The following is a 27,062-nucleotide window of genomic DNA, read 5'->3' on the forward strand; positions in this document are numbered from 1 at the left end:
CACCCTCTGTACTTTCCCCACCCAGACTGCAAAATGACGTCACCCCGCCAGAAAGAAGGGAGCGCAGGTACACCCAGAACCAGAAGGGCACAGGCATCGATTTTATAAATCCAGCATTTTAATGAACATTACAAAAGTCTGTTTAAAACGGTGTTCTTTATACATTTTGGTAGCAGTAAGGCAAAAGTAGTTCTCCAGAATAATAATCAACACATCAATAATCACCACAAGTATATAAATATTATCAAAATACTATCATCGTTACAGTGAGTTACAGTCCTCCACCTTTTGAGCATGTAGGCAAGAGGGGTCCCAGCTCACTAGTTATGGATGGATGGCACTATTATCATACTTCCATTCAATAGCAAATGTGGTGTTTTTTCCTTTCCCGCACTTCTCGTTCAATCACAGGCAGCCCAAAGGAGCGTAACGGAGGGAGGGAAGGGAAAGAAATATGGACATGGGGGGTTAACTTTTTCAAGGCCGAAGAAATGAGGACAGACAGAAGCAGTACTGAACCGAACTTCCAAAGCATTTCAACCACCATAACCGTTAAAACATTCGTTTATAATATTCAAGGCATTTTTTAAATCACATGTATACTGTAATACAGTGCAGCGTACTGTAGTGTTTTCGGCAGTAATTTCGTGAACGGCTTCGTCTGCACAATCTTCTATGACATCAGCGTCATTTGACTCGATCATAGAAACCAACTGTATTGTGCATCGGGTCGGAGCCTCATTGGGTTTTACTTAACTGGAACGAACCCGAGGCTAACTTTTTTTTTTTCTTTTTTTTTTAAAAAAAACAGTATTAACCTGTAAATCACATGTGCACTTGTCAACACAACTTTCGGGATCTGCATTTTAGTAAACCTCCCCTTTAACTGACATTCAGGAACTTAATTTCAGTAAACCTCCCCCTCACTTAACTCGATGGATTTATAGTTATGAAGTGGAACAATGGACATTTAAATGACAACTTCTTGCCTCCCCTCCCCCAAAATCTGCCCCTCGTTTAATAATTTCCCCCATTCTCATCCACCCAAAACAAAATATATAGAAACAAAAATTGTACACATAAATATTACTAAAGGCATTAAAATATGTTCTGATCTTTTCATCTTTAAAAGTCAGTTCCCTTCAGGTGAACTCAGATCAAAAGTCCAAACTTGATACCTAAAAAGAGAGAAACAAGTGGGAAAAAAAAACATTTTTATACTACATCCAGATCAGGTACAGAATGTATATGAAGACAGAAACAACAGTCACAGATCCCAGGTAATTTAAGTGCAAGAAATTATTGCTGGGAACATACCTTTATATCTATGCATCTTTTTTCACATCCTCGCCTTTCCGAGGCACTAACCCCTTACGGAGGTATGGTAGGATGAGATAGATGGTGAAGAAGAAGACATGACCACAGAAATAGACGGACGAGTACACCTGAAAGACATGATCAAAGCATGTGTGAATGAAAACTTTCTCACGGCCAAAGGCAGTTCTGAAATAATTCAGGGCTAGCCTGCTTTTAAAGGGACGTGCGTTTAAAGGGGCGGCCTCGCTCATACCTTGAGCCACTTATCGTAAGTGAAGAGACAGAAGGGAACGAGGGGATACGCCATGAAGAGCCAGTGCAGGAGCTGCTGTACGCCATAGATGAGGGGGTAGAGAGGGCTGGTGGCAAGTCGCATCAGCAGTGGACTGTCTCTGACCACAGCCATGACCTGCAGCAGACAAACATGGCCAGAGGGGCATGGCTGAGTGTCAGGGGCGTCGACTTACAGCCATCCAGATCACGGTGGGCTCTGTCTGCCTGCCTGTCTCTCTGTCTGCCTGTCTGTGTCTCCTACCAGCTCAAGCTACTACTGCAAAGGAGAAGTCATGCATCCATATCTCTGACTGCGATCTGCTATTTAATACATTATATTTCCATTATGTTTCTACAGCTTCAGATACAAGCTGTTCACAAAAGATTAAGGAGAGAAAGAAAACACTCAAATATCCTTACAATGTACTGCTGCAATGCCTTACGCTCCCTCCCTGCTAGACGAGAGATCTGAAAGCCCGCAGTGACGGCTGTAACCAGAACCAGCTACAGGTCACATGACACCGGGCCTTATCCCGCTCCCGCTGGCTTCCGTTTAAGGTGAGGACAGACTTCACAATGAATCCTCTCACTTAAAAGCCTCAGAAAGGTCTGGCCCCCACTCATCTCACGACAAGCTGGAACAGGCTCTTTGACCGCAGGATGAGGGATCTTCTTTTAATTCCTAGGATAAATTCAACTTATTTTCATTCAGGGCTTCAGCTAAAGATCCGCTGACTTGCAGACTGCGCTGCCAACCAGGGAACCGGACTGAATCTGGCCTGAAAATGCACCATTTTATCATAGCCCTTTATACAGGGCTACTGCTAACATCCAAGTCACTTCCAGTCACATTTCAATAATTGAACTGATCTCTTCATCCCTCTGGTTCCTAAGGTCTGCACCCAAGGTCATCACTGACTGTCTTGTGCGCACTCAGAATATCAGAGGTTTGTCCAGCAAACTGGCCTGCACACCAAAAAAATACCCCCCCCATACATTTTGGGGAACCCCCCCCCCCCCCCCAGCCCCTGTCTCCTGGGTTTTTCCACAGTGACTCACATTCCATCCGGACAGAATGTTGCGCAACACAAAGCACCACCACCTTCTGAATCCAAAATCCACACACTGCTATGGTGCAATATGTCGGAACGGAACTAAAGTGTGTATATATAAAACACACACACACACACACACACACACACACACACACACACATATATATATACACTCACCTAAAGGATTATTAGGAACACCATACTAATACGGTGTTTGACCCCCTTTCGCCTTCAGAACTGCCTTAATTCTACGTGGCATTGATTCAACAAGGTGCTGAAAGCATTCTTTAGAAATGTTGGCCCATATTGATAGGATAGCATCTTGCAGTTGATGGAGATTTGTGGGATGCACATCCAGGGCACGAAGCTCCCGTTCCACCACATCCCAAAGATGCTCTGTTTTGTTGAGATCTGGTGACTGTGGGGGCCATTTTAGTACAGTGAACTCATTGTCATGTTCAAGAAACCAATTTGAAATAATTCAAGCTTTGTGACATGGTGCATTATTCTGCTGGAAGTAGCCATCAGAGGATGGGTACATGGTGGTCATAAAGGGATGGACATGGTCAGAAACAATGCTCAGGTAGGCCGTGGCATTTAAACGATGCCCAATTGGCACTAAGGGGCCTAAAGTGTGCCAAGAAAACATCCCCCACACCATTACACCACCACCACCAGCCTGCAGAATGGTAACAAGGCATGATGGATCCATGTTCTCATTCTGTTTACGCCAAATTCTGACTCTACCATTTGAATGTCTCAACAGAAATCGAGACTCATCAGACCAGGCAACATTTTTCCAGTCTTCAACTGTCCAATTTTGGTGAGCTCGTGCAAATTGTAGCCTCTTTTTCCTATTTGTAGTGGAGATGAGTGGTACCCGGTGGGGTCTTCTGCTGTTGTAGCCCATCCGCCTCAAGGTTGTGCGTGTTGTGGCTTCACAAATGCTTTGCTGCATACCTCGGTTGTAACAAGTGGTTATTTCAGTCAAAGTTGCTCTTCTATCAGCTTGAATCAGTCGGCCCATTCTCCTCTGACCTCTAGCATCAACAAGGCATTTTCGCCCACAGGACTGCCGCATACTGGATGCTTTTCCCTTTGCACACCATTCTTTGTAAACCCTAGAAATGGTTGTGTGTGAAAATCCCAGTAACTGAGCAGATTGTGAAATACTCAGACCGGCCCGTCTGGCACCAACAACCATGCCACGCTCAAAATTGCTTAAATCACCTTTCTTTCCCATTCTGACATTCAGTTTGGAGTTCAGGAGATTGTCTTGACCAGGACCACACCCCTAAATGCATTGAAGCAACTGCCATGTGATTGGTTGATTAGATAATTGCATTAATGAGAAATTGAACAGGTGTTCCTAATAATCCTTTAGGTGAGTGTATATACACATACATACATACATATATATATATATATATATATATAGACAGAGAGAGAGAGAATTTGGCGATCAGTGATCATTGTTGACACACCACAGCACACAGTGCACAACAACGAAAAGTGTTCTCTGCATTTAACCCATATGTGACATCATGACATAGCAGGGGGCAGCTAATTCAGCGCCCGGGGAGCAGTGCTTGGGGGCGGTACCTTGCTCAGGGTACCTCAGTGGTGCCTTCCTGGTCGGGGATTCAAACCAGCAATCTTTCAATTACAAGTGCGCTTCCATAACCATTGAAACACTCCTGAGATGAGTGAAGCAGCAGCAGGACCGGTGCTTACCTTCCGCTCCACGTTGACGATTATGAACTCCAGGGAGAAGCAGACCAAGTAGCCGGAGTGGAGGCCATGCCAGACGGCCAGGAAGAGCAATGTCAGCAGCTGGGAGGCCATCTTGTTACCCAGGAACTTCAACCGCTTAAAAACATGCCTGTCAGATCATGTCAGGGTGAGGCGGGGGCAGGGTAGGGGAGATACCGTCAGCCTGATACGGATAAACCACATGCAAGGAAAATGGCTACTTGTCAGAGAGGGTGAGATGCTGACCTGGCCACCCATGCATTGGTGTTGATATTGAATGAGGCAATAGTGCCAGTGAAGAGGGGCGTGGTCTCATAGTGCCACACCCTCATGTTGGCACAGGCATCCCATTGGTGCACGCCCTTCTCATCTTTTCCATTGTAGCCCATCCCACAAAGGATACACACTCCTTCCTATTGGCCAAAGGAAACACCTCAGTAAATATATTGTTTTCCCCTTTCGAAATACCCAAGAGAAAAGAAAAGGCCTGTTATGCATTTCCTCATAATCCAAGAAAGACAGAGAGGATCTAAGCCGGGTGGGTTTCACAGGACACCATGCAGAGGGTGTGCAGCGGATACTCACAGCGATGACCCAGCAGCTGACGTATTTGTACAGAGTGATTTTAGCCCAAATCAGCATGTATAAACAGCGGAACCAGAAGGGCTGAGCCTGACACAGACAAAGAATCATTCGATAAGAACACTGCATGCACTCGGCACTGGCCATGAATGTCGGTGACACCCCAACAGGGGTGGCTCATACTGCAGCACCACTCACCTCATATTCTTCCGTGAGGAAGTAGCTGTCTGGGAAATAGGGACCTCCCACAGTGAAAATCGTCAGGCAGACAAGACCCAAGAAGAAGCGCTTCATGGCCGGAAGCACACTGAGCGAAGGATTGAAAACGGAAATAAAATTTAGAAAAAAAAAATCCAAGACTCGCTGAACTCATTCATCATACAAATCTGAATGTGCAGGTCCCACCAGTATCAGTGAGATACTGCAGGGACCCGTCCGACCCCCCCCACCGCCATCCCCCCTGACTGCATCAAACAAGATAAACCAGACGCCAGCTCCAGCACGATGACCCACAATCCCCCCCATGCACTGTGCTGCTGTCGCCATGCAATCCCCCTGGAGGAGTCAGCGAAAGGCTGAAGCTCAGCCGGCTGGGTGGGACGGTGCCTCGAGAATCATTTCAGAATTATCCTAGCAGCAGAAATCAGCCAAGAGGACATCGGTCCTGGACGCCTAAATTAAAATCACACTGCACCACAGCCGCGATGTGTCTTAGATGGATAAAAAAAAAAAAACAGACACTGGATGGGGGCCACTGTGGTCTGGGTCAGTTTGTTAGCGGGAGTTTGATTTCAGTCAGGCTGCCAAGAGGCACACGTGTGAGAGGAAGGGGGGCAAAAAAGGGGGACAAAGACTAATCCTTAACGAAAAAGCTACAGAGCAAGAATAATGTGTTCAGACGGGTTAGATAAGCCTCTAACAGACGGATGAGGGTCTCTGCAGGGGAGGACAATTCGAGCCTTAGGATCCTCGAATAAACAAAAAGCACAAGTGAGAGACGTATGCGAAGCTCACAAAAATGGTTCGTTGTTCTGATAGGAGCCACTGGCGTAAAAGTGGGCTGCGATCACAGCACATCCTGGGTGCTGTAATGTGATGTGTGCCAATCACCTGCTGGGTGGCTGTCCAGGACAGTCAGTCAGCTCCCCGGAGACCAGCCTCTGGTAGCTGCGAAGTGTGAACTGCGGACCCACTAGGAAGCCACCGTAAAAGTAGGAGAAGCCACAGACCTCCAGGAGAGATGGGACGGCAGACAGGGCGGAGCTCTGCTGCTCTGCGCTGAGCTGCGACTGGCGGGGGAGGGAGCGACAGCTGTCACAGTGCGGCCATGCCCACCGCATTCCCACTCATAAACACTTCAGCTGTTAGAATGATCCGAGAACACTGCAGCCAATCATGGTGCCGGGATTAGCCAACAAGCCGACCTCTGCCAGGCCTACTGAGAGTTATACAGCCGACACGGAGCCGAAACGGTGAAAAGTCACAGACAGCTCGAGATCCAGTCATGTGGAGCATTTTGGTGTTAAGAGACTGCGCCAAGCGAGAGCACCGGCTTCTAATGTCGTGCGACACATGGATGACCTCACACTCCACAGAAAAGAAGCACAGTGCTAAGGGTTTAGAAGCAAGAACATTTGTTTATCAACTAACACACTGGACGACAGAGAAGAGCAGAGTAACAAGAAATGGGCAGAATATAGCACATCACATGCATGACCAGTGACAGGTTACATTCACAAATCACAGATACACTGCAGACTCTGTATGCTACTTCACCAAAACAGTCCCATAGCAAAGACTAGCCTTCCCTTTAACCAAGAAATTAGTCTGTGTCCTAAAGCTACTTCACCAGTTGATCAGTTACCTGTCCTTCCAGTCACTCACACACACACACACACACACACACACACACACACACACAGACACGCTTGAGTGAGCAGGAGAATGAGAAAAGAGCAAGAGTTAGGAAAGGGAGGGAAAGAAACAGATTACAAATCACAACAGCCAATCATTAACCGAACTGACGGGTGAACAGTCAATCGACGGACGGGACAGATCGACTCACTCGTTCTTTCCCACCGTCATAGTAATCGAATGATAAACCTGAAAGAGAAAAACAGTCCAATGATAACGTTCTTCACAGGGCCCCCCACCCCCACACCCCAAAATAAGGGCCTAAATGAGAACCTCACTCTTATTGTTAAAATTGACTGAAAGGAACGGCAATCAAGAGGAGAGATGAGAGGAAAAAAAGAGAAATTATTGAAAAAACAAATAACAGTGTAGGAGGCAAGAAGAGACATACCAATAAGCTTGAGTGTGAGCACACAGTGGGGCATGGTCCATTTGATATCATACTGATCTGTCGCTGTGTAGTAATATCCACACAGGAGGTAAGTCTGAGAAGAGAAGAGAGTAAAGAGAAGAGGGGAGAGAGAGAGGGAGAGAGAGAGGAAGATGATGCATAGAGCGATATACAGGAATGGGTCGGGCAGAACACAAAATAAAAATACTGTGATGATCCACAACTGGGGATGTTGGGACCAATCCTTCATTGAAGCTGCACCACAGCAGCACGGGGGCAGAGAAAGAGAGTGACCTCACCATCTGAAATAGAAAGCTGCTTAAAACGGCTGTCACTGTCCTTCCCATTAGCCTCAGCAACAGGAACTGGACAACAACACACACTGCGGAGTGATAAAGCTGAGAGCCTGAGAGAGGGGTAGAGAGAGACGGCGTTAGTGCACCAGAGTGCTGCCCGTGCCGTGGACACCACAGTACGGTCACAACGCACTGGCCGGGGAGGGGATGGGGTGGGAACAAAGATGGAGAAAAGGGCAGAAGTGAGATGAAGACAAGCACACTCAGGGGTCACAGACCTGCTGTTAAATCCAAGGGCAGCCATAATTGTGGAAACAGAAATGTTAAGTCAACGTTATTGTCATGCATGGCAATTGGGGTCTTTAGTCATCATGCTTCCTGCACACATAAGGGCCAATACCCTGTTTCCAGTCACGTTACCCTTGAAATACTAAACAGCAGACGATCGACCAGGCTCCCAAAATACTACAAACCGTGGCACCGAAGTAGCATTAACATATATACTCTTAACAGTTATATATACACTCTTAATCGTTGCTGTAAAGAAAAACTCAGTGACAAAAACTAGGTAACAGTATAAATGCCAGCAGTGGTTGGATCCAGCTGTGCTTTGATGCCCTCTATCTCACCAAAGTTGAAGGCTGCCAGAGCGAGCCCCGACAGCGTGTGGAACAGGTGGACGGCGCAGGGGGGCCGGCGGAAGAAGCATTTCCGGTATATCAGGGCAAATGGGTAACCTGGGCAAGCAGAGAGCAAGAAGCATTTATTTCCATAAGCACAAACTGTTAGCTCTACTGTTTCCTAAGCGCTAAAATTAGTCCCTCTAAGTCTATCTAGGACTGACAGCAGGAGGAGGGCATGTGTATTCGCCAAAAGCTGCCAGTGGTCAGAGTACATCATACTCACGGGGCTCAAAATAAATTCATTCATTTAAACTACGCAAAAAAATGAACAATTAATGTTTATTAAACTGACTGACAGTATGTACGCCGGACTTGTCAATACCTGCAACGTGAGCCACTCTCAGGCTGCACGTCACTTTGAGAGTTTATTGAAAATGTGTTCGTGTTAGGGCAAAGTCCGAGGTGATCGCTTTGCCTCGCCCAGCATATAAAAAGCGGAGATCGGCTGATGACCACGTCCAGGGCACATTAGACATTCAACCAACACCACACCCCATCAAAACGACACGTACGCTATGTATCTAATGGTCTATGCTGGCAGCGACTCAGAAGAATGACTTAAGCCATCACTTGAACTTAGTCTGCCAGCAGTTAAACATGGCAGCTATCATCTTCCCCATTGCTTTTTAGACTACTATACATCAACGAAAGCGCGCGTTCCCCTCACCAAACGTGTCCCTTCGGCGCTGAAATCAATCCCCATACTCAATATTTAGTGCAGATGTAGGGAAACGATTAACTATATCTGACAATCTGGCAGCCTTATACAGAGCTGCACGTGTTTTTTTTCCCCTTTTTGCTGTGAAAGGAGTTCGGAGTGTGGCCCGGGATGCCAGCATGGATCGGGTCCTTCTTACCGATTAGGACGGACAAGATCAACCTGACCGCAGGTTCTGAAGAGCCCAACGATTCCGATAACTTCTCCATCCAGGGAGCCGCCATGTTTCGCGGGCCGGAAGTTCTCAGCTGCGGCGTTTCCGTGAAATGTGCACGCCGCGGACCATGCGACACTCCTTTACCCGTCCTTTCGCTCACTCCATCTCCGTCTTCCTCCTACCCCTCCTGACAGCCTGTAGCTTTCACCCGATTTCGCAACATCTGATCTTATAAGGGATATAGCCCACTCTAAACGAAAAACACATAGCAAGAGATAAGATACTGATGAGGCTACCTAATATTTCAGGAAGAAATCTGAATGAGACTTTTTCCAATATATATTATAGACATACTGCTAGATATTTCGCCGGATGTTTTTGCATTGCTATTTATTCTTTATTTATCTAGTGGTGATAAATGTGAAAACTTTATACCTAAAGATTTTTCTTGGTTTCAGCAATATATCAAGCTTGTAAGTGGAATATTAAGAATACATTGGCAAAGTTTTTCCGCCCCCTAGTGGTAAGCCTAGCAATCAACAACAACTATATTAAAAACTTAGAGGCTGTTTGCAGCAGTGACATACTAACACTAATGTTAAAAAAATAAATTTTGATGTTTGACACATAAACTCATTTAAAAAAAATGAAATGTATCAACATAGAAGAAACCTTTCAGACAAATACTAAAACGAAGAGCACACAGTTTATATGCACAGTGATTCCAGCAAAGAACCAACGCTCAAATGACACATTCGGAATTTAGCGAAACTATGCATCATTTAAAATGTGCATAGTTCTTACATAAATATATCCGCTAAAATGACATTTAAAATATGTATCTCCTTGCTAAAAAATATTCATCGTATACTCGAAAGGGATGATGGGTATGCAAATTATTTCAAGTACGTTCAGTCAAAACTGCTTGCGTTCTTGTCTGTAAGCGTATTTACTCAGACTGTATTTTAGGAAATAAAATCAGCAGATTCACCGAGGGAATCATTTTGCTCAACGTTTCTAAAACCGATTTTATTACAAGAAAGTTTCTTCTTATGTGAACTCTGCTTATGCGGTTATCATAGGTGTTGGGCTGCATCGGTATACACACACTTCTACCCAAGCGTGAATTCAGAAGATGGCTGCGAAATGGAGTTGCGTCGGACGTCACGTTGCCTCACCCATATCATACCATATAAGGAAGTGATGGTGGGCGTGCCTCGTCTCGGCCAATGGAAACATAAAACGGCGGAGACGGAGGCAGGACGTTCATATAAGCTGCGGTCTTGCAGTCAGCATCCGCTCTGTCTTACGCTGGGTTATCGGGTACCGGCACGTTTAACGTCAAACGCAGGCCGCATTTACCTTTAGTATCGTGTCAACCATGTCGCCGAGGAAATTCTTCGTTGGTGGAAACTGGAAGATGAATGGTGACAAGAAAAGCTTAGGCGAACTCATAAATACCCTCAACACAGCCACACTTAACCCTGACACCGGTATGTAGAATATGTACAGCTTGATTCTGGTGATGGCGTATCTGGTGGGAATGTATGGGTCAGTAGCCTGGCTGATGTATAACGGGAAGTTGCATCTCCAGTTGAGATGGCGTGTGTGTCCCGGATCACGTAGTGAACCGCGTACGACGCTCTTACGCTGTGATCGTAGGATACGCCACTTACGCCACTCATGCTGCTCCTCCGTATTTGAGCGTTTTCTTTTCGAACATTCATTGTATTTTACTGCATGCTTCGACGGCAAAAAATTATGTAGCGATATGCATTGTTGCATTTTTTCTTTTATTATTAATTGAAGCCTCGATCTTCGCGATCGAAATTTCATGATCTTAACGGTGTCCGCATCTTTTGGATCTCTAACCTAAGTTTTGGAGATGTACTTGTGTGTACTGCTTTTTCGATCTTGACAGCTGCACACGATAAAAGTAGCGGCAAGAATTAGACATGGAGCGCAGGATTGAACTTTGACCGGCTATTTCGGTCCTGACTTTTCGTGGGTCCCTACCCAGCTGCCCGTAGGCGTTTGTGTGAGATACGGCACAAACGTTGAATAACCTTCAGCGTTCGCATGTTTTGTATTGTAGGTCGTAGCATTGTGTGGGGAATTGGTTAAGTTTTTAGATTAAAACTTTCGTTTTGTTCTTTGGCCCTGGCTAAATGTAGCTTCTGGGATGACATTTCCGTATTGAACTCTCCCCTTTTTTGCCAAGGGAGCTGGATGAATGACCTTTACAGAGATGTCAAACGTACATGGTTTAATATAGACTCACTTGACCCAAGACTCCGTCATATTGACAGTGTCAGTCTGGCACAGGACTGAAATAGTGTGGTACTGTAATCTATTCAGGCATATTGTTGGATTCCTATGCGCAGCTGAACGGCTGCCATAATTCCTTTTTCTACCGGTAAAAAACGTCTGGCAAAGCTATTGCCATTCCAGTACTGTGCATGCTTGTTTTTCCCCTTTTTGTTTTAGTAAAATCAGCCGCATCACAAACGCATGTAATATCTTTAATTTAATTGACATCCCCCAATCCATGTGACTAGTGGTGCAGGTTGTATTGAAATGTACTCATAGTCAGAACATAATCAGTTATAGATTTTCTGTTGGATAATACTCTGCTCTCTCTGTAGGTTATTAAACTGATTTCTAAATCTGTTCCAAAGCCAATGTGAAAGTAATGAAATTGCTTTATTCTGTATTTGTACTTGATTTTGATATTAAAGCCAGCTTTCTTTAACACTTGCATGTGCTCTTGGCCATCATTGGAGAATGTAGTTAATCAGAGCTGTTAAGCACTGCCTGGTTGCATTGGACATTGACAGTAATATGTGTTTCAGCGCTGGAAATGTTAGTGGAGCTTGTAGACCTGGCACTGATGTGTGATCTCATGGTGTGTCTGTCTCATGTCTGTAGAGGTGGTCTGTGGTGCTCCGTCGATCTACCTTGACTTTGCTAGGTCGAAGCTGGACTCAAAGATTGGTGTCGCCGCACAAAACTGCTACAAGGTTGCCAAGGGCGCCTTCACTGGGGAGATCAGGTGCGATGTCTGTACCGCTCATCAATGTCTATTGTTTAACCACTCACGCCCCTAAACTCTGAGCTTCCCTTGTCTTGCTTTCAGCCCTGCGATGATTAAGGACTGTGGCGTGGAGTGGGTGATCTTGGGCCACTCCGAGAGACGCCATGTGTTTGGCGAGAGCGATGAGGTACGGACTGCATGGGCGGCCTTTTTAACCTTGTACTGTAAGGGGCTTTTTGTTTATGCACTCTAATACTATTCATGTGTTACAGCTGATTGGCCAGAAGGTGGCCCATGCATTGGAGAGTAGCCTGGGTGTGATTGCTTGCATCGGCGAGAAACTGGATGAGAGAGAGGCTGGAATAACCGAGAAGGTCGTCTTTGCACAGACCAAGGTCATCGCAGGTACTGGAGGAAATGCTAATGGTTGCTCGCGTTTTATATGGTTCAGGCTATAGGGTCCCCAAACCTCCTCCTTGGACACTGAAACATTCTGCTGCAACTTGCCAATTCATTGTAATTTGAGGAGTATCAGACTTGAATATAAAGTGGTTCTGATCTTTTTGGAGCTCCAGGTAACAATGGTACTACTGACCCAGACTGTCAATAAAATTTACACCCCACCCCCACACCCCATTCCTGCTGATTTTAGGATTTTATTCTGACCTGTTAACCTTATGTGTTTTAGACAATGTCAAGGACTGGAGCAAAGTGGTCATTGCCTATGAACCAGTCTGGGCCATTGGAACCGGGAAAACTGCCTCACCACAACAGGTAAACATGAAGCACGTCTTTACTGTGAGATTGCATGCATGCTTTTGTCATGCAGATCAAAAAGTCATCTTGCGGTACATAATCATGAAGATGTTTAGATTTGAATCACTAGTGTCAAATTTTCAGTAGTCAATGGTTCCCTGACCTGCTTCTCTAACCTTCCCAATGCCTTATGCTCAGGCCCAGGAGGTCCACGAAAAGCTCAGGCAGTGGATGGCTACAAATATCTCTGAGGCTGTGGCCAACTCTGTCAGGATCATCTATGGAGGTCAACACGTGGCTCTCGTCTTGATGTTTTTGGGTTTTCTGTATACTTGTCTCTAAACCCCAAATTTGAAAGCATGTTGGAACATGGAATGTACTAGTATGCCAAAGTGGATGCATATCTTTATTACTCTGTCAGTGACAATTTAATATTGCAGAACGTTCCTCATAAGCACCATAGTTTGCTTAGTCAGCCGCCGGACACTCTGAACTTGAGTATTGTCATTTGGAAACAAAATTGCTGTAATACTGTCTTGGGAGTAGGACTTAGATTTTTGAAGATGCGCTGTAGAACCAGTTCTTATGCTTCAGTTCGACGATTATGCTTCCAGCCCTTTAAGCATCTGGGTGATGCGGATTCTTTTGCCAGAAAACTTGTGTTCCTTTCAGATTGCAGCTAATACTAATGGCACACATTAAGACATGCTGTGACCAAGCTACAGTCAGCTCCAGAATTATTGGCACCCTTTATGAAAATGAGCTAAAATTAATATATGAAAAGATCTACACATGCAATAGGTGATTTTTTTGGGATTAAACAACTGGGTAAGTCTCATGCTTTTATTTTCAAACAGATTTTTGGAACAGAATAATGTTTTCCTTTAGTAGCATTTATTTTTATTAAAAAATGCAAATTCCAAAATCATTAGCACCTCAAATGTCAGTTTTTGGTGGAGCCTCCCCTGGTGAGAATGACAGCACTCTACCTCTTTCTCCAGTGTTTAATTAACAAGGTTGGAGAACACATGTGCAGGGATCTTGGACCACTCTTCCACACAGAACATTTCCAACTCATGGAGATTCATAGGTTTTCTCTTGTGAACTGTCCCTCAAAATTGCGACCGCAGATTTTCAGTTCAAGTCTGGAGACTGAGAAGGCCGTTATAATACCTTAATTCAAAAAGCTTCTGGACGTGGAGGGTGGTGACTCACTGATTTTTAAACCATGAAACCCCCCCCCCCAAGATTCAGTTAAACACTGCAGTTGTGAAACTGATCTCTGGGCTTTGCTTTGCCTCTCAGAATCCTCCTCACTGTGCGTGAGGGTAATATGCAGGTAATATAATGGTCATGGACAACAAAGAAACATTTTTTCCCCTTTTTTTTCTTTTGTGTTTTTTTGTTTTATTTATAGTATTCTTGGTGCCAACAGTTCTGCCACGTATTTTTGACAGAGTAAACCATTCTGAAGATAAAACAACACTTTTGCAGGAATAATTTTTATTAAATGAATAGTTAGCAGTTTCTCCAAACATTGTGTTTTGCTCACTTTCTTGGGGGGTGCCAGATTTTCTCTAGTTGACTGTACCAACGCCAGACTCCTCAGAACTACAGTGCCTATCAGAGTAATTCTTTGTCTTTCTTTAACGAGTTAGTGAAACTTTCAAATGTAAGATCGAGCCTCATGGTCGTTTGAACCGTGATTGTGCTGTAGCATGTCACTCACCCTTGCTGCCGTTTCAGGTTCTGTCACTGGGGGCACCTGCAAAGAGCTGGCCTCCCAGAAGGACGTGGATGGCTTCCTTGTAGGTGGGGCTTCCCTCAAGGCCGAGTTTGTCGACATCATCAACGCCCATGCCTGAAAATCAGAAAATGCGGGACACCCGACGGTTCTGTCACATGATCACCTGCGGCACTTAGTCGTTCCCCACCCCCCCGCCAGACCAGTTACTCCCAGTGTTTTGTGTGATTCCTCCATTTCTGTGGTGTGCTTTAAGGGACATCCTGACACTGGTGCACTATAGTGTAGAAATATAAGAACAAAATGTTCACATCGAGCACTGAAATGTCACGCGTAGAATACACGCAAAGTGCAAACTTGCTGTATGTGTATGTCTTAATATTTTGGATCTGTATAATTTTTGTTACCGTGACCCTCCCATGTACTAGTGCATGTCCCTCTATCCCACTGGCCGTGAGGACTGTCCCCATGGTCAATGGTTAGTCGAACTACTTGAGAAACGGTTTTAATAAATGGTTGAGACTCAATTCTTGCCTAATTCATTTACGTGGTGTTTAGGAAATGCCTAGTGAGTTGTGATGTAATCTGTTTCTGAAATGCGTGATAAATTTGATACTTCACACCACTGTTACATTCCTGTATCATAATTGGCACAAAGCTGTCTTTGACTGAGCCTTTCACCTTCAATATCACTCTTCCAGGCAAAGCAAACCTGGGACCTGTAGCAGGGAGCACTGGGCACAGGGCAGGCCCACCAGAACTGGATGTCAGTCTGTTGTAGGGTACTTTTTTAGAGACACCCCAGTTCACCTGAGCTCGTGTGTCGTGGCTGTTGGAGACACAATGCAATACCTCGATGCTCTAGGGCAGAAATCAAGCCTGCAACACAAAGTGTGAGGACACTCTCATATCACCTGCCATGTTTGTGGACTGCGGCTGGAAGCCCACAAAGTGTGGAGAACCTCCAGCCTTGTGCACACGGTCCAGAGAGCTGCTTTGAACGCCCAGCCCTGCAGATGTGAATGAATCTCACTTCTTACTGAGTCACCAAAGGGGGGAACTCATGCGAAAGATCAACTCATACAACAGAACATTTGGTATGTGTCAGCTTAAGGTTTAAAATGCAGGGAAACGTTATAATCTTTGTTTACCTCTTTTGTTTGAGTTGTGTAGCTATTTGATAATAGTTGAAGCATGACAAAAAGGTTTACTTTACAGTTAAGATAAAATATCCATCCATCTTTGTGCTGTTTATCCTGGACTGAGACACAGGGCCCTGGAGTCTATCCCAGGCCACATAAGGTACAAGGAAGGGATAAAGTGGTACAGTCTGGACAGGATTCCAGTCCAGCACAGGACACACAGACACACTACAGCCAGGTAGAGACACTAGTTAGCCTGACTGCATGGCTTTGGACTGTAGGGGTCCGCCAGAGTACTTGCAGGAAATCCACGTGATCCACTAGAGCAGGGGTCACCAGCCTTTTTGAAACTGAGCTACTCGAAGGGCTACCAGTTTGAAACACCCTCCTAAACTTCATATATAATAAACATGTTTTAAATGCTATATATATATATACACTCACCTAAAGGATTATTAGGAACACCATACTAATACGGTGTTTGACCCCCTTTCGCCTTCAGAACTGCCTTAATTCTACGTGGCATTGATTCAACAAGGTGCTGAAAGCATTCTTTAGAAATGTTGGCCCATATTGATAGGATAGCATCTTGCAGTTGATGGAGATTTGTGGGATGCACATCCAGGGCACGAAGCTCCCGTTATATATATGTATGTATATGTATATATATATATATATATATTTATGTATGTATGTGTATATATATATATATTTATGTATGTATGTATATGTATGTATATATATGTATGTATATGTATATATGTATGTTATTTTCAAATCTATGTAAATGAAAATGTGGTTAAAGAACAGCAACGGGATAAAATGAATTGTGCTATTTTTAGAATAGGTCCACGGGCGACTCTTGTGGTCCCTGGGGGCATCCTTTTGCCCGCGGGCACCATGGTGGTGCGCCCTGCACTAGAGAATGGAATTCAAACCCTCAACCCTGGATGTGTGAGGCAATAATTCAAGATCAAATATGTACAAAATACAAGATTATGGATTAATGTGCCCTGTTACCTTTTAAACTTTATTTATTTATTCCATTTCACGTAAGTTCTTAACCTTTCATGATTATTTTCTATAGAGTAACTTTAAAACATATAAATTGTCTTATAACTATTAGAATTTGGCAGTCTGGTGCAGTGCTGGGTAGTTGCTAACTACAATTAGCGACGCTACTAACTTTACTTTTCTAAGTAAAGTTTTTTTTTTTTTTTTACAAATAGCGACGTGGCGTGGCAAAATGCTACATCATTAAAAAAATATACTACAAGTCGTCGACCTATGCGATTTACGACTGGTCGACTTCACGACCATTCCGAGACCGTAGATATGTGGCCGCGACTGCGCCATACTGCCCCGCATGAATGATAGTTTTCGCTCCGACTGGCGGCAGCGCGAACGAGACACATTCATTAATTTCGTGCTCAGGTTACTGTTCTCGGCGCCAGTCTACATTCCTATCAGTTTGTGTCTTAGCAGCTTAAATGGTGATATAAAGCTTATAACAATAATGAACTAAGGAAATGGTGATAAAATGGCTAAAAACACGGTTTTTTCAACATCACGTCATGCAGTATACGCTACATATGATAATTTTTGTATATAAAATAAAGGGCCGACTTACGACCGGTGAGTTGGAACAGATCGCTGTCCTAAGTCGATTTTTGGTTTATAATGTCTTTCTGATTAATACTTCAGTACGACCTGTATTGTTTTTTTCTCTTTACAAAGACGGTTTATTTTCAGGTACCATGGTATTTCTGATTGGTGTTTTTTGCTTGAAAACTCTGGGGATGGATGTTAAATTGTTCGAAAATACTAAACGGCAAGCAATATTCTAGAGACGTTCATTAAAATGAATGTTTTTTTGCAACGTTTCTAATTGTCACACAACACTTAAGTACTGTTGGCTTACACCAAACAAAGAAACTTTTTGAGACCTTATTTTGATTTGACATGGGAAAAATAGATTTTCATATTATTTTTGCATATATATTACATTAAACCTGTTATTTTGACGTCATGTTTCACATTTTTAAAATTAATTTGCTTTAAGAGTATCCTACAGTGCAAATATTAAGTACTACCAGATGAAATAACTTTGATGTAGTTAGCTACTTTTTCTCTGTAGGTTGTGGTATAGCTAGTAGAGGTCGACCGATATGGGTTTTTCAATAGCCGATGCCGATGACGATATTTAGGAGTCAGGGTCAGCCGATGGCCGATATATGCTGCCGATATTTTTTGGCCGAAAATTGGACGTTTTCCCCTCTATTTGCATGATAAAATATCACATTAATAATAACAAACGATACACAAAATTTCTCAACTTAGCATTTATTGAATACTGACTTGTGTAAATTTAAATATAAACTTAAATAACAAAAACACAATACAACTTATAAACAACTTAAACTTATAAACAATAAAGATAGCAGCATCAGAATCTCTTTAGCAGCAAACTCATTCTTCAGCTCCCAAGCTCACCAGTCTGCTGCATATATTGCACCTGGCTTTGTGAAATGCTGCCATACAGGATTAGATTTTTGTTCAGCCATCAGACAGCAATTACTAAAACAGAAGAATAAATGCAAGGTTAGAATTTTTATTATAGTACCTTCATCTTCAATTCATTCTACAATTCCAGTATTCCATGCACATTAAAACAATTACACTCTAATACATTTTGAAGAAAAAAAAACACTAAGTGCATCATAGTATGATGAGTAGTGTACACTAACATGTTGTTTCTGTTGTTAGCAGACAGATAGCTTAAAGCCAAATTCACAATCAGAATCTAGTGATCCCGGAAAATAAAATAAAATAACTGTAGTATTGCACAGCCTTGTATGCAAGGACAACATAAGCCCCTAGTGATTGTGACGTTGTCTACGTATAAGCCCGTATAAAGGATAGACATGTTTAATGAGGAAACTAACTGCGCAAAGTCATGCACTTTTTATCTAGACGTCTGACAAATTGTTTGAATCTCCGGTCTCAAATGAAAAAAAGTTGCACAGAAGGACCATTGTCAGCATCAGCTCAAGTAAATGGTAACCACGCTTTCGAACAAACACTTTTCTCCCATACATTGTTCTTAGCAGCTCTGTGTCTCCGAGGACGGCGCTGTCTGTGATCAGGGCAGAGTAACGCAACTCTCACACACGCTGCAGTATTTGAGAGCTGCCTGCTCCGCCCCACACACTCACAGAGTGAAACTCTCCGACACAAGAAAAAAAGCATAACTGATAACATCGGGCTTATATGGTAATAATTAAAATGTTAACAATTAAAATGATTTTTAACGATTAAAAAACGTCTGTGAGCCCACCAATAAGCGCACAAAACGAACTCTATTAGAATCAATGATCCTTAATGTTACCTGTAAGCTACAGTTGGTTGAAGGCTCATTATCATTACCCCAGTTCCCAATAGCGTAATTCGCGTTTTCTTTTAAAGCAACATTTCATAGCAAACTACTTAAATAAACAGGTCATTGAAAGATCAGAATTTAAGCCTTACCGTTTTATCCCAGGACTCTTCCAAAACTTCTGGCTGTGGTCCTGCACAAGGCAGCATGGGTCACGTGTTCCACAGCAACAATAACACTGGGCTGCCCGTAGACGTGCCTGTCTGAAAATCGGCGTAGTGCACTCGGATATCGGCCGATGCCGATACATTAAAAAATGCTAAATATCGGCCCGATATATCGGCCGGCCGATATATCGGTCGACCTCTAATAGCTAGCTATTACATTTAAACACTAGTAGCTTGAATGTAGCTTAGCTACTTTCAATCATAAGCTTGAAAAATTTATGAAAAGCTTGAAATTTTAAAGTAGTTTCACCAACACTGCTAAATCCATAAAATGGGGACACGATGGCCAAATTGATATCCACAAAGTCTGTTCATGTGTAGCTAATAGATTCAGGCCATGTTATTGCAGCCATTTTGCATGCAATGCTAATTACTTAACATGCTTGAACATTTCCACACTGCAGGCCCCTTTCATTACACAAACCCTTTCCTATTTCAGCAGGCCTGTCTACCTGAAACTCCTGAGTGCTTACATCTGCTCGGGCCTCAGAGGGCCCTAGCAGGAGCCCCTAGCCAAAGTCAGAGAAGGCCAGCCTTAACAGGCACAGAGACTGATCCCAGAAAAGGGGGCACTCGACTCAATGGGCCACAGCGGAGTAATTATCCACGTGCCATTACGGTAAGAATGAGCTGCATACAGGTTGTTTATTAAAGGAGACTGGAAATAAAGGCACATTGGGTCCAGAAGCATCCTTACTTGTCAACTTGTCCCTAATGCACTGCACATAATTAGAGGAGTATTTACAGATAGCTCGCATGGGACTCTGGGACCAAGGCTGGAAAACTTGAAAACTCTTCGGTTGCCATCTAGTGTTAGATTATGGAAATGCTCTGTCCAATAACACCAAAGGTGGTCTTCTTGGTGTATCTAGCATGGAGCTGAAGGTCATTTTCATGTATCCTCCATAAACACACAGTCCCCTTGGTGTAAATCTAGATCTTTATTTATAAATGCGAGCTTAGTTATTGTTAACATGGCATTTGCTGGCCCATCCATCCATCTTCCATCCCAGTTTGTGGACAGACCCTTGGTGGGGCCTGGAGCACAAGGCAGGGCCGCACCTTGAATGAGATGCCAGTATACCGCTGAGCCACTGAGCAAAACTCTTAACCCCAGTTGCTCCAGGGGCTTGCTGACCCTGCTACATAAGTAAATGTGAACTAAGTAGAAGGGTAGGACAAGGATAAATAAGTCTGATTGCTAATGAGTGAAAAGTGTTACAGTTTAAAATAGCAGAATATTAGATCTTGTTATTAAGGGGACTGATAAAACATACTTTTCCTGAATACTTCATGCATCATATACAGAACATCAAACTAAACCGCAGTGATAAAGGATGTGACTCTATGTATTTTACCCTTCTGAAAGTTACAGTTTCCCACTGAAATGGTCAATCCACAATCCTATTTAAATGAATCTCTTTTATATACAAAGCAGAAGTACAGAAGTTTAAAAGAGAACAAGAACGGAACAAATCGAAATATGGTGTGGAAGGTTCCTGGTAGCTCTGAATAGAAGTGATACAATCTGACGCCTAACCTTAATGGACCGTTTACTGACTAATGCTGATCTGCTGGCTGAACAAACAGGTCACTCCATACTATGTGTTCAAGAAATTTCCAGTCCATTTTTGAAACCCATTTGTGTAGTGCAGGGTGATGGATAGTATGGAACCTATCTCAAGATGCACACAGACATCCATTTGTATTCTTATCTTTGTGGGGTCTCTCCATTTCTATGGGAAAAACCATAATCCCAACAATGACAACCTTAGCCCCTACCCAGCCCTGACCTTATCGACAAGTAAACAAGCAAAATACAAGTCTTTAGCATTGTTAGTTTTTTATCGCAGTCACAGATCTTTATACAACTGATTTTCCCCTTGTGGGGACCGAAAAAAATTGTCCCTGCAACGTCAAAATAACAGGTTTAATGTAATATATATGCAATATATAATGTAGACTCACCTAAAGGATTATTAGGAACACCATACTAATACGGTGTTTGACCCCCTTTCGCCTTAAGAACTGCCTTAATTCTACGTGGCATTGATTCAACGAGGTGCTGAAAGATGCTGAACAAGGTGTTGGCCCATATTGATAGGATAGCATCTTGCAGTTGATGGAGATTTGTGGGATGCACATCCAGGGCACGAAGCTCCCGTTCCACCACATCCCAAAGATGCTCTATTGGGTTGAGATCTGGTGACTGTGGGGGCCATTTTAGTACAGTGAACTCATTGTCATGTTCAAGAAACCAATTTGAAATGATTCGAGCTTTGTGACATGGTGCATTATCCTGCTGGAAGTAGCCATCAGAGGATGGGTACATGGTGGTCATAAAGGGATGGACATGGTCAGAAACAATGCTCAGGTAGGCCGTGGCATTTAAACGATGCCCAATTGGCACTAAGGGGCCTAAAGTGTGCCAAGAAAACATTCCCCACACCATTACACCACTGTTACGTCCTGCTGCTGCTCGCTCCGCCCCCTCGACCAGGACGCCGCCCACCAGACATCGCTCCGCCTGCTCATTTCCGGTTCCCGGACTGAAAAGCCCGGAAGCAAGAGTATTCGAGAGCTCTGCTCATATTTTGGATTGTTTTTGGTTTGCTTATTGATTGATTATTGTGTATGACGGTTTTGGTTTCTCGGTTTACGATTTCTCGCTTTGCCCCTTCTCGGTACTTCTGCCCTGGTTTTGTTTGCTTTCTGGTTTTCGATCATTTGCCTGGTTTTTGGTTACGACTTCGCGCGCCCCTCGGACTCTGACGCTTTGCTCTGTATATGTGCTGTGTATGTGTGTCTGGTGCGTAGGGAGTGGTTGCCGTTTTGTTTGATATACTTTGTGTGCACTAATTTGTTTAGGGAGTTAGGTATAGGTTTTGTTGTTTCTGTGTTCTTTGGTAGTTCAGTTAGATTTGGGTTTCGTTCGGTAGTTGGGGTTTTGTTTATTGTTTTGGCCATAATCACTCCTGAAGCTCTTGCACCAGGTTTGCTGTTCTGTGTCTGTTGTGTGTAAATAAAATAAGAAAAAAAAATATAAAAAAATACCCCTTTGTCCACGTGTGTTCCCTTGTGCACCACACCCTGTGTTTCCCTTATTCCCCTTTCCCTTCCTCTGTTACGCCCCAACCCTATACTGGGGTTCGTAACACCACCACCACCAGCCTGTACAGTGGTAACAAGGCATGATGGATCCATGTTCTCATTCTGTTTACGCCAAATTCTGACTCTACCATTTGAATGTCTCAACAGAAATCGAGACTCAGCAGCAATTGTAGCCTCTTTTTCCTATTTGTAGTGGAGATGAGTGGTACCCGGTGGGGTCTTCTGCTGTTGTAGCCCATCCGCCTCAAGGTTGTGCGTGTTGTGGCTTCACAAATGCTTTGCTGCATACCTCGGTTGTAACGAGTGGTTATTTCAGTCAAAGTTGCTCTTCTATCAGCTTGAATCAGTCGGCCCATTCTCCTCTGACCTCTAGCATCAACAAGGCATTTTCGCCCACAGGACTGCCGCATACTGGATGTTTTCCCCTTTGCACACCATTCTTTGTAAACCCTAGAAATGGTTGTGCGCGAAAATCCCAGTAACTGAGCAGATTGTGAAATACTCAGACTGGCCCGTCTGGCACCAACAACCATGACACGCTCAAAATTGCTTAAATCACCTTTCTTTCCCATTCTGAAATTCAGTTTGGAGTTCAGGAGATTGTCTTGACCAGGACCACACCCCTAAATGCATTGAAGCAACTGCCATGTGATTGGTTGATTAGATAATTGCATTAATGAGAAATTGAACAGGTGTTCCTAATAATCCTTTAGGTGAATGTATATACACACAGATTAGGCATCTATATCTTTGTGGGGACCTTCCATTCATTTCCATGGGAAAAACCCTAATCCCAACAATGAGAACCGTAACACCTATCCAGCCCTTACTTTAACCAACAAAATACAGTGGTACCTCAGAACTCGAATTTAATCCATTCAGAACTCCGGATCGAATCCTAAAAAGTTCGAGTTCCCCATAAGAAATAATGGAAAACCAATTCATTGGTTCCCGGCCCCAAAAAATTACACCGAAATATGTTTTTTTTTTAGCATTTAAACACAAAATGAACCGGATAAAACAAGAAGAGCATATACTGTACTAAACACATCTAAGCACATTTATCAAAACAGTAATTTGTAAAGTAAGAAAATAAGTGTATCCAAACAATGTGTCCTGCCCCGATCATCCGCTCCTTCCATGTGCCACGCCCCCTCGTTAACCCCGTGTGGAATCCCTGTGTGATCAGCTGTTTCTGGTTGTTGTCATTAGTCCTCTGTATTTCCTCCGCGTTTCAGTTTGTTTCCCCAGTCCAGTCATTGTATTGTCCGTCTGCGTTTTGCCTGCCTTACCTGTAATTAAACCCCACATTCCCCGATACCCTGACGTCTGCGCCTTTGTCTCCGTTCAGTCCCCGCTCGGCACAACAATATTATTATAATTAAACATATTAATGGTTTATTATTAATATTAAAATAATGAATAAGAAATCTAAGAAATTTTATTATTAGGGCTGTCAAAATTAACAGGGTTAATGCGGATTAATCCATCATCATGATTAATCTGATAAAAAATTTTAACGCAATTAATCTGTCATGATTAGCGAGTGGCGAGCAGGTGAGAGAGGCGAGAGCAGCCAGGTTGAACGGAAGAACGGGGTTTTATTAAGGACGAACCGACAGGACAGGTACTCACACGCAGTATCGACGATGACAGATCTGACGAGACGGAACTTAGACGCGGACTAAATACACATGACAAGCTGGCATTAACAAGAAACAGGTGAGAACAATCAGGTATTAACACGAGGTAAGAAAGGGGCGTGGCACACACGAGGATCGGACGGAGCTGGACGTGACAGAACCCCCCCCCGACGGACGAGAGGAGAGAACTGGACCTGGAAGACAAAAGGCAAGACGTTAACGGGGGAACCGGAAACAGAACGGAAACACTGAACAGGAACAGGGACCAGAAGAAAGACAAAACCCGACAAAGAACAGGAAACGATGACAGACAAACCAGAAAAGGAGACCCAGGAGAAGGGGAGAAAGACGGAACAAAAGGGCCAGGAGTGAACGGAGGAACGACAGGAGGAGAAGGAGCAGGAACAGGCGGGATGAAAGGACGAGGAACAGACAGGGGGGAACAGACAGGGGAGACCAGACAGGAACGGACGGGGGACAAAAGGGAGCCCGAGGGAGCCCAGACGGGCGGCGGCCGGAGGGGCCACAGGCGACAGGAAGGAGGTAGCAGGAGGGGACCACGAAGGGATCAAGGAGACAGGGCGAGGGACAGACGGAGGAGACAAGGAGGGAGTCGGAGGGGCCAACAGCAAAGGGAAGGAGAAGGGGGAAGTTGCAGCCAGCGAAAGCGCCACCACAGCAGGCGAAGGCACCGTCCGCCGACACGCCGGCGCAGGGGGACCCGCAGGCGGGCCCCGAGCCCCAGCCAAAGCGAGCGAGGGCGAGCCAGGGGGCAGGGCGGGCGGGGTCCTAGTTGGGGTCGCCCTCGTTGAGGCGAGGGAGGAGAAGTCACAAAAAAGGTCCCTGAGGGGTCCCATTCGAGCTCCTCCTCTATGGAGGTGGGAGTGGCAGTCAGGCTGTCCGGGACCTCCTCAGGGACTAGGACCTGAGCTGGGGGGACTGGAGTCAAGGCCTCTAACGAGGCAGCAAGCGGTGCAGCCGGAGCCACGGGTGTGGCCGCAGACGGTGTAGCCGAAGCCGCGGGCAGGACAGGCTGGACGGGCAGGACAGGAGAGCCGGGCTGGACGGGCAGGACAGGAGAGCCGGGCTGGACGGGCAGGACTGGAGAGCCAGGCTGGATGGGCAGGACAGAAGAGGCAGCCTCAGGCAGGGCCGCGGGCAGAAAAACGGCCTCAGGCAGGGCCGCGGGCGTGCGGCCAGCAGGGGGCACCTTGGTGGGCGACGCCGGCACATGGCCAACAGGGGGCGCCTTAGTGGGCACAGCGGTGGCAGCAGGCTGCAAATGGAGCAGCTGCCTCAGGGTCTCCTCCACCTGGGCTAGCTGCTGGAGCGGGGAATCAGGGGCGGCGGTGGCAAACTCCCTCCGGAGCTGCTCCAGTAGCGGAGCTGCCTCTTGGGAGTCTTTCACGGCGGGTTCCCCAACCACCCGCCAGTTCAGCTCCTGCAGGAGGCGAAACCTCCTCACGGTCTCCAGGCAAGGTTGTGGCTCAGGAACCCTGGGGGGTGCTGCAGCAGGCACCTCGGGCGTGTGGCCAGCAGGGGGCGCTTCCGCGGGCGCCGCTGACACGTGGCCAGCAGGTGGCGCCTCAGCAAGCACCTTGGGCATGTGGCCAGCAAGGGCCGCCTCCGCGGGCGCCGCCGACACGTGGCCAGCAGGGGGCGCCGCAGCAGGTACCTCAGGCAAAGCGGAGACTGCAGCTGCAACAGGCGGTGCCGCGGGCAGAGCGGTGGCAGCAGCAGCAGGCGGAGCCGCGGGCAGTGCGGCGGCAGCAGCAGCAGGCGGGACTGGAGCAGGCAGGTCCGAAACGGGCGCCAGGATGGGCGCCGGGCGAGCAAGCGCTGCCCCTTTAAGGGATCTAGGGACCCGGGGAATAGCGTCCCTTACGGCGCGTATCCTGCCTAGACCAAGGCGCGCCGGCCGGTAGTTGTATGCCTCCAAGGGAGGCGGCTGCTCGTCCGCCGGGCTGGCAGCATGAGTGACCTCCTCACTTATCGGGAAGTCCCTGTGCCCGCCGGCCGGGAGGAAAGCGGGGCGCAGAGAGCAAGCCCCCAAGAAGATTGTTGGGGCGGCTTCTTCTCCTTTCCCTCTGCGCTTCTTCTTTTTGCGATGCCCGGAACCTGTAGGAGGAGGCGGGGTTGCCTCCACGCAGGCGAGGGGCTGGAGCCGCTTCTCTTTGAACCGGCGGCTGAGCTGCTGTAGAAGGGATTGTACCTCCACTATGACATATTCCTCTGTCCGTGGGGTAACCCCCTGGAGGAGATCCCAGCTCTGCTCTACCAAGCCGAACAGAGCTGGGTCGTCTTGGATCTCTTGCTGCTCTCTCCAGAACGCTACCTCATGCAGCAGGACGAGCCAGAGGTCCTCGCCCTGCTGCGGTGCGTCTTTCGGGAGATCTGTCATTCTGTCATGATTAGCGAGTGGCGAGCAGGTGAGAGAGGCGAGAGCAGCCAGGTTGAATGGAAGAACAGGGTTTTATTAAGGACGAACCGACAGGACAGGTACTCACACGCAGTATCGACGATGACAGATCTGACGAGACGGAACTTAGACGCGGACTAAATACACATGACAAGCTGGCATTAACAAGAAACAGGTGAGAACAATCAGGTATTAACACGAGGTAAGAAGGGCATGGCACACACGAGGATCGGACGGAGCTGGACGTAACATAACCCATCTACAGCGCAGAATGAAAAATGTCTCTGTCAACCCATTTCGGGCAGTTTTGGTGTGTTCCATTTGCCCTGGGAACTTGTATTTCCGAGTCGGATTCCGAGGTTTGAAGCCGGAAGTGACGACATGCGTGCTCCCATTTCTTGGAGATCTGGAGCAGCACAGAGGATCCCGAGTTCAGAATCCAAGATGGCTGCTTCTTTTATCAACAGAAGGG

At 45.6% G+C, this 27,062-nt stretch overlaps 2 protein-coding genes and 1 long non-coding RNA gene across 4 annotated transcripts; 1 reads left to right on the forward strand and 2 right to left on the reverse strand.

Annotated features, from left to right (window-relative positions):
• Window positions 1–96: 96 nt before the first annotated feature.
• On the reverse strand, window positions 97–10,307 carry lpcat3 (lysophosphatidylcholine acyltransferase 3). Of its 2 annotated transcripts, none has more exons than XM_023795610.2 (13): window positions 9,121–10,307; window positions 8,210–8,317; window positions 7,584–7,690; window positions 7,285–7,378; window positions 7,045–7,082; window positions 6,090–6,268; window positions 5,178–5,286; window positions 4,983–5,069; window positions 4,644–4,810; window positions 4,380–4,527; window positions 1,571–1,726; window positions 1,318–1,445; window positions 97–1,178 (listed from the first exon to the last, which is right to left on the reverse strand). In XM_023795610.2, exons 1-12 carry the CDS (start codon window positions 9,203–9,205, stop codon window positions 1,326–1,328), a joined length of 1,398 nt encoding a protein of 465 aa, XP_023651378.1. In that variant the 5' UTR covers window positions 9,206–10,307; the 3' UTR covers window positions 97–1,178; window positions 1,318–1,325. The 2 variants fall into 2 exon arrangements, with proteins under 2 accessions (XP_023651378.1, XP_023651377.1); XM_023795609.2 differs by having other exon boundaries at window positions 7,584–7,693.
• Window positions 10,308–10,390: 83 nt separating this feature from the next.
• Window positions 10,391–15,199, forward strand: tpi1b (triosephosphate isomerase 1b). Its single transcript, XM_023795611.2, has 7 exons — window positions 10,391–10,631; window positions 12,067–12,190; window positions 12,275–12,359; window positions 12,445–12,577; window positions 12,861–12,946; window positions 13,127–13,214; window positions 14,675–15,199. The coding sequence occupies exons 1-7, from the start codon at window positions 10,520–10,522 to the stop codon at window positions 14,791–14,793; spliced, it is 747 nt and encodes a 248-aa protein (XP_023651379.1). The 5' UTR covers window positions 10,391–10,519; the 3' UTR covers window positions 14,794–15,199.
• A 2,942-nt stretch (window positions 15,200–18,141) lies between these two features.
• LOC140592494 (uncharacterized) lies at window positions 18,142–19,549 on the reverse strand. The gene is made up of 2 exons (XR_011992796.1): window positions 19,343–19,549; window positions 18,142–18,391 (listed from the first exon to the last, which is right to left on the reverse strand). It is a non-coding gene; the product is annotated as an uncharacterized lncRNA (long non-coding RNA).
• Between the last annotated feature and the right edge of the window lie 7,513 nt (window positions 19,550–27,062).

The sequence above is a fragment of the Paramormyrops kingsleyae genome, chromosome 9 (genome assembly GCF_048594095.1).
Source record: "Paramormyrops kingsleyae isolate MSU_618 chromosome 9, PKINGS_0.4, whole genome shotgun sequence".
NCBI classification, from domain to species: Eukaryota; Metazoa; Chordata; class Actinopteri; order Osteoglossiformes; family Mormyridae; genus Paramormyrops; species Paramormyrops kingsleyae.

Bases quoted from the DNA above. Each gene is read 5' to 3' on its own strand.
- lpcat3 (XM_023795609.2), bottom strand. From the start codon at position 9,205: ATGGCGGCTCCCTGGATGGAGAAGTTATCGGAATCGTTGGGCTCTTCA. The intron at 7,083-7,284 runs GTATGTCTCTTC...TTTCTCTTTCAG, and splicing joins GCTCACACTCAAGCTTATTG to GTTTATCATTCGATTACTAT. The intron at 6,269-7,044 runs GTGAGTCGATCT...CTCCCCCGCCAG, and splicing joins ATGACGGTGGGAAAGAACGA to TCGCAGCTCAGCGCAGAGCA.
- tpi1b (XM_023795611.2), top strand. From the start codon at position 10,520: ATGTCGCCGAGGAAATTCTTCGTTGGTGGAAACTGGAAGATGAATGGT. The intron at 12,360-12,444 runs GTACGGACTGCA...CATGTGTTACAG, and splicing joins TGTTTGGCGAGAGCGATGAG to CTGATTGGCCAGAAGGTGGC. The intron at 12,947-13,126 runs GTAAACATGAAG...CCTTATGCTCAG, and splicing joins AAACTGCCTCACCACAACAG to GCCCAGGAGGTCCACGAAAA.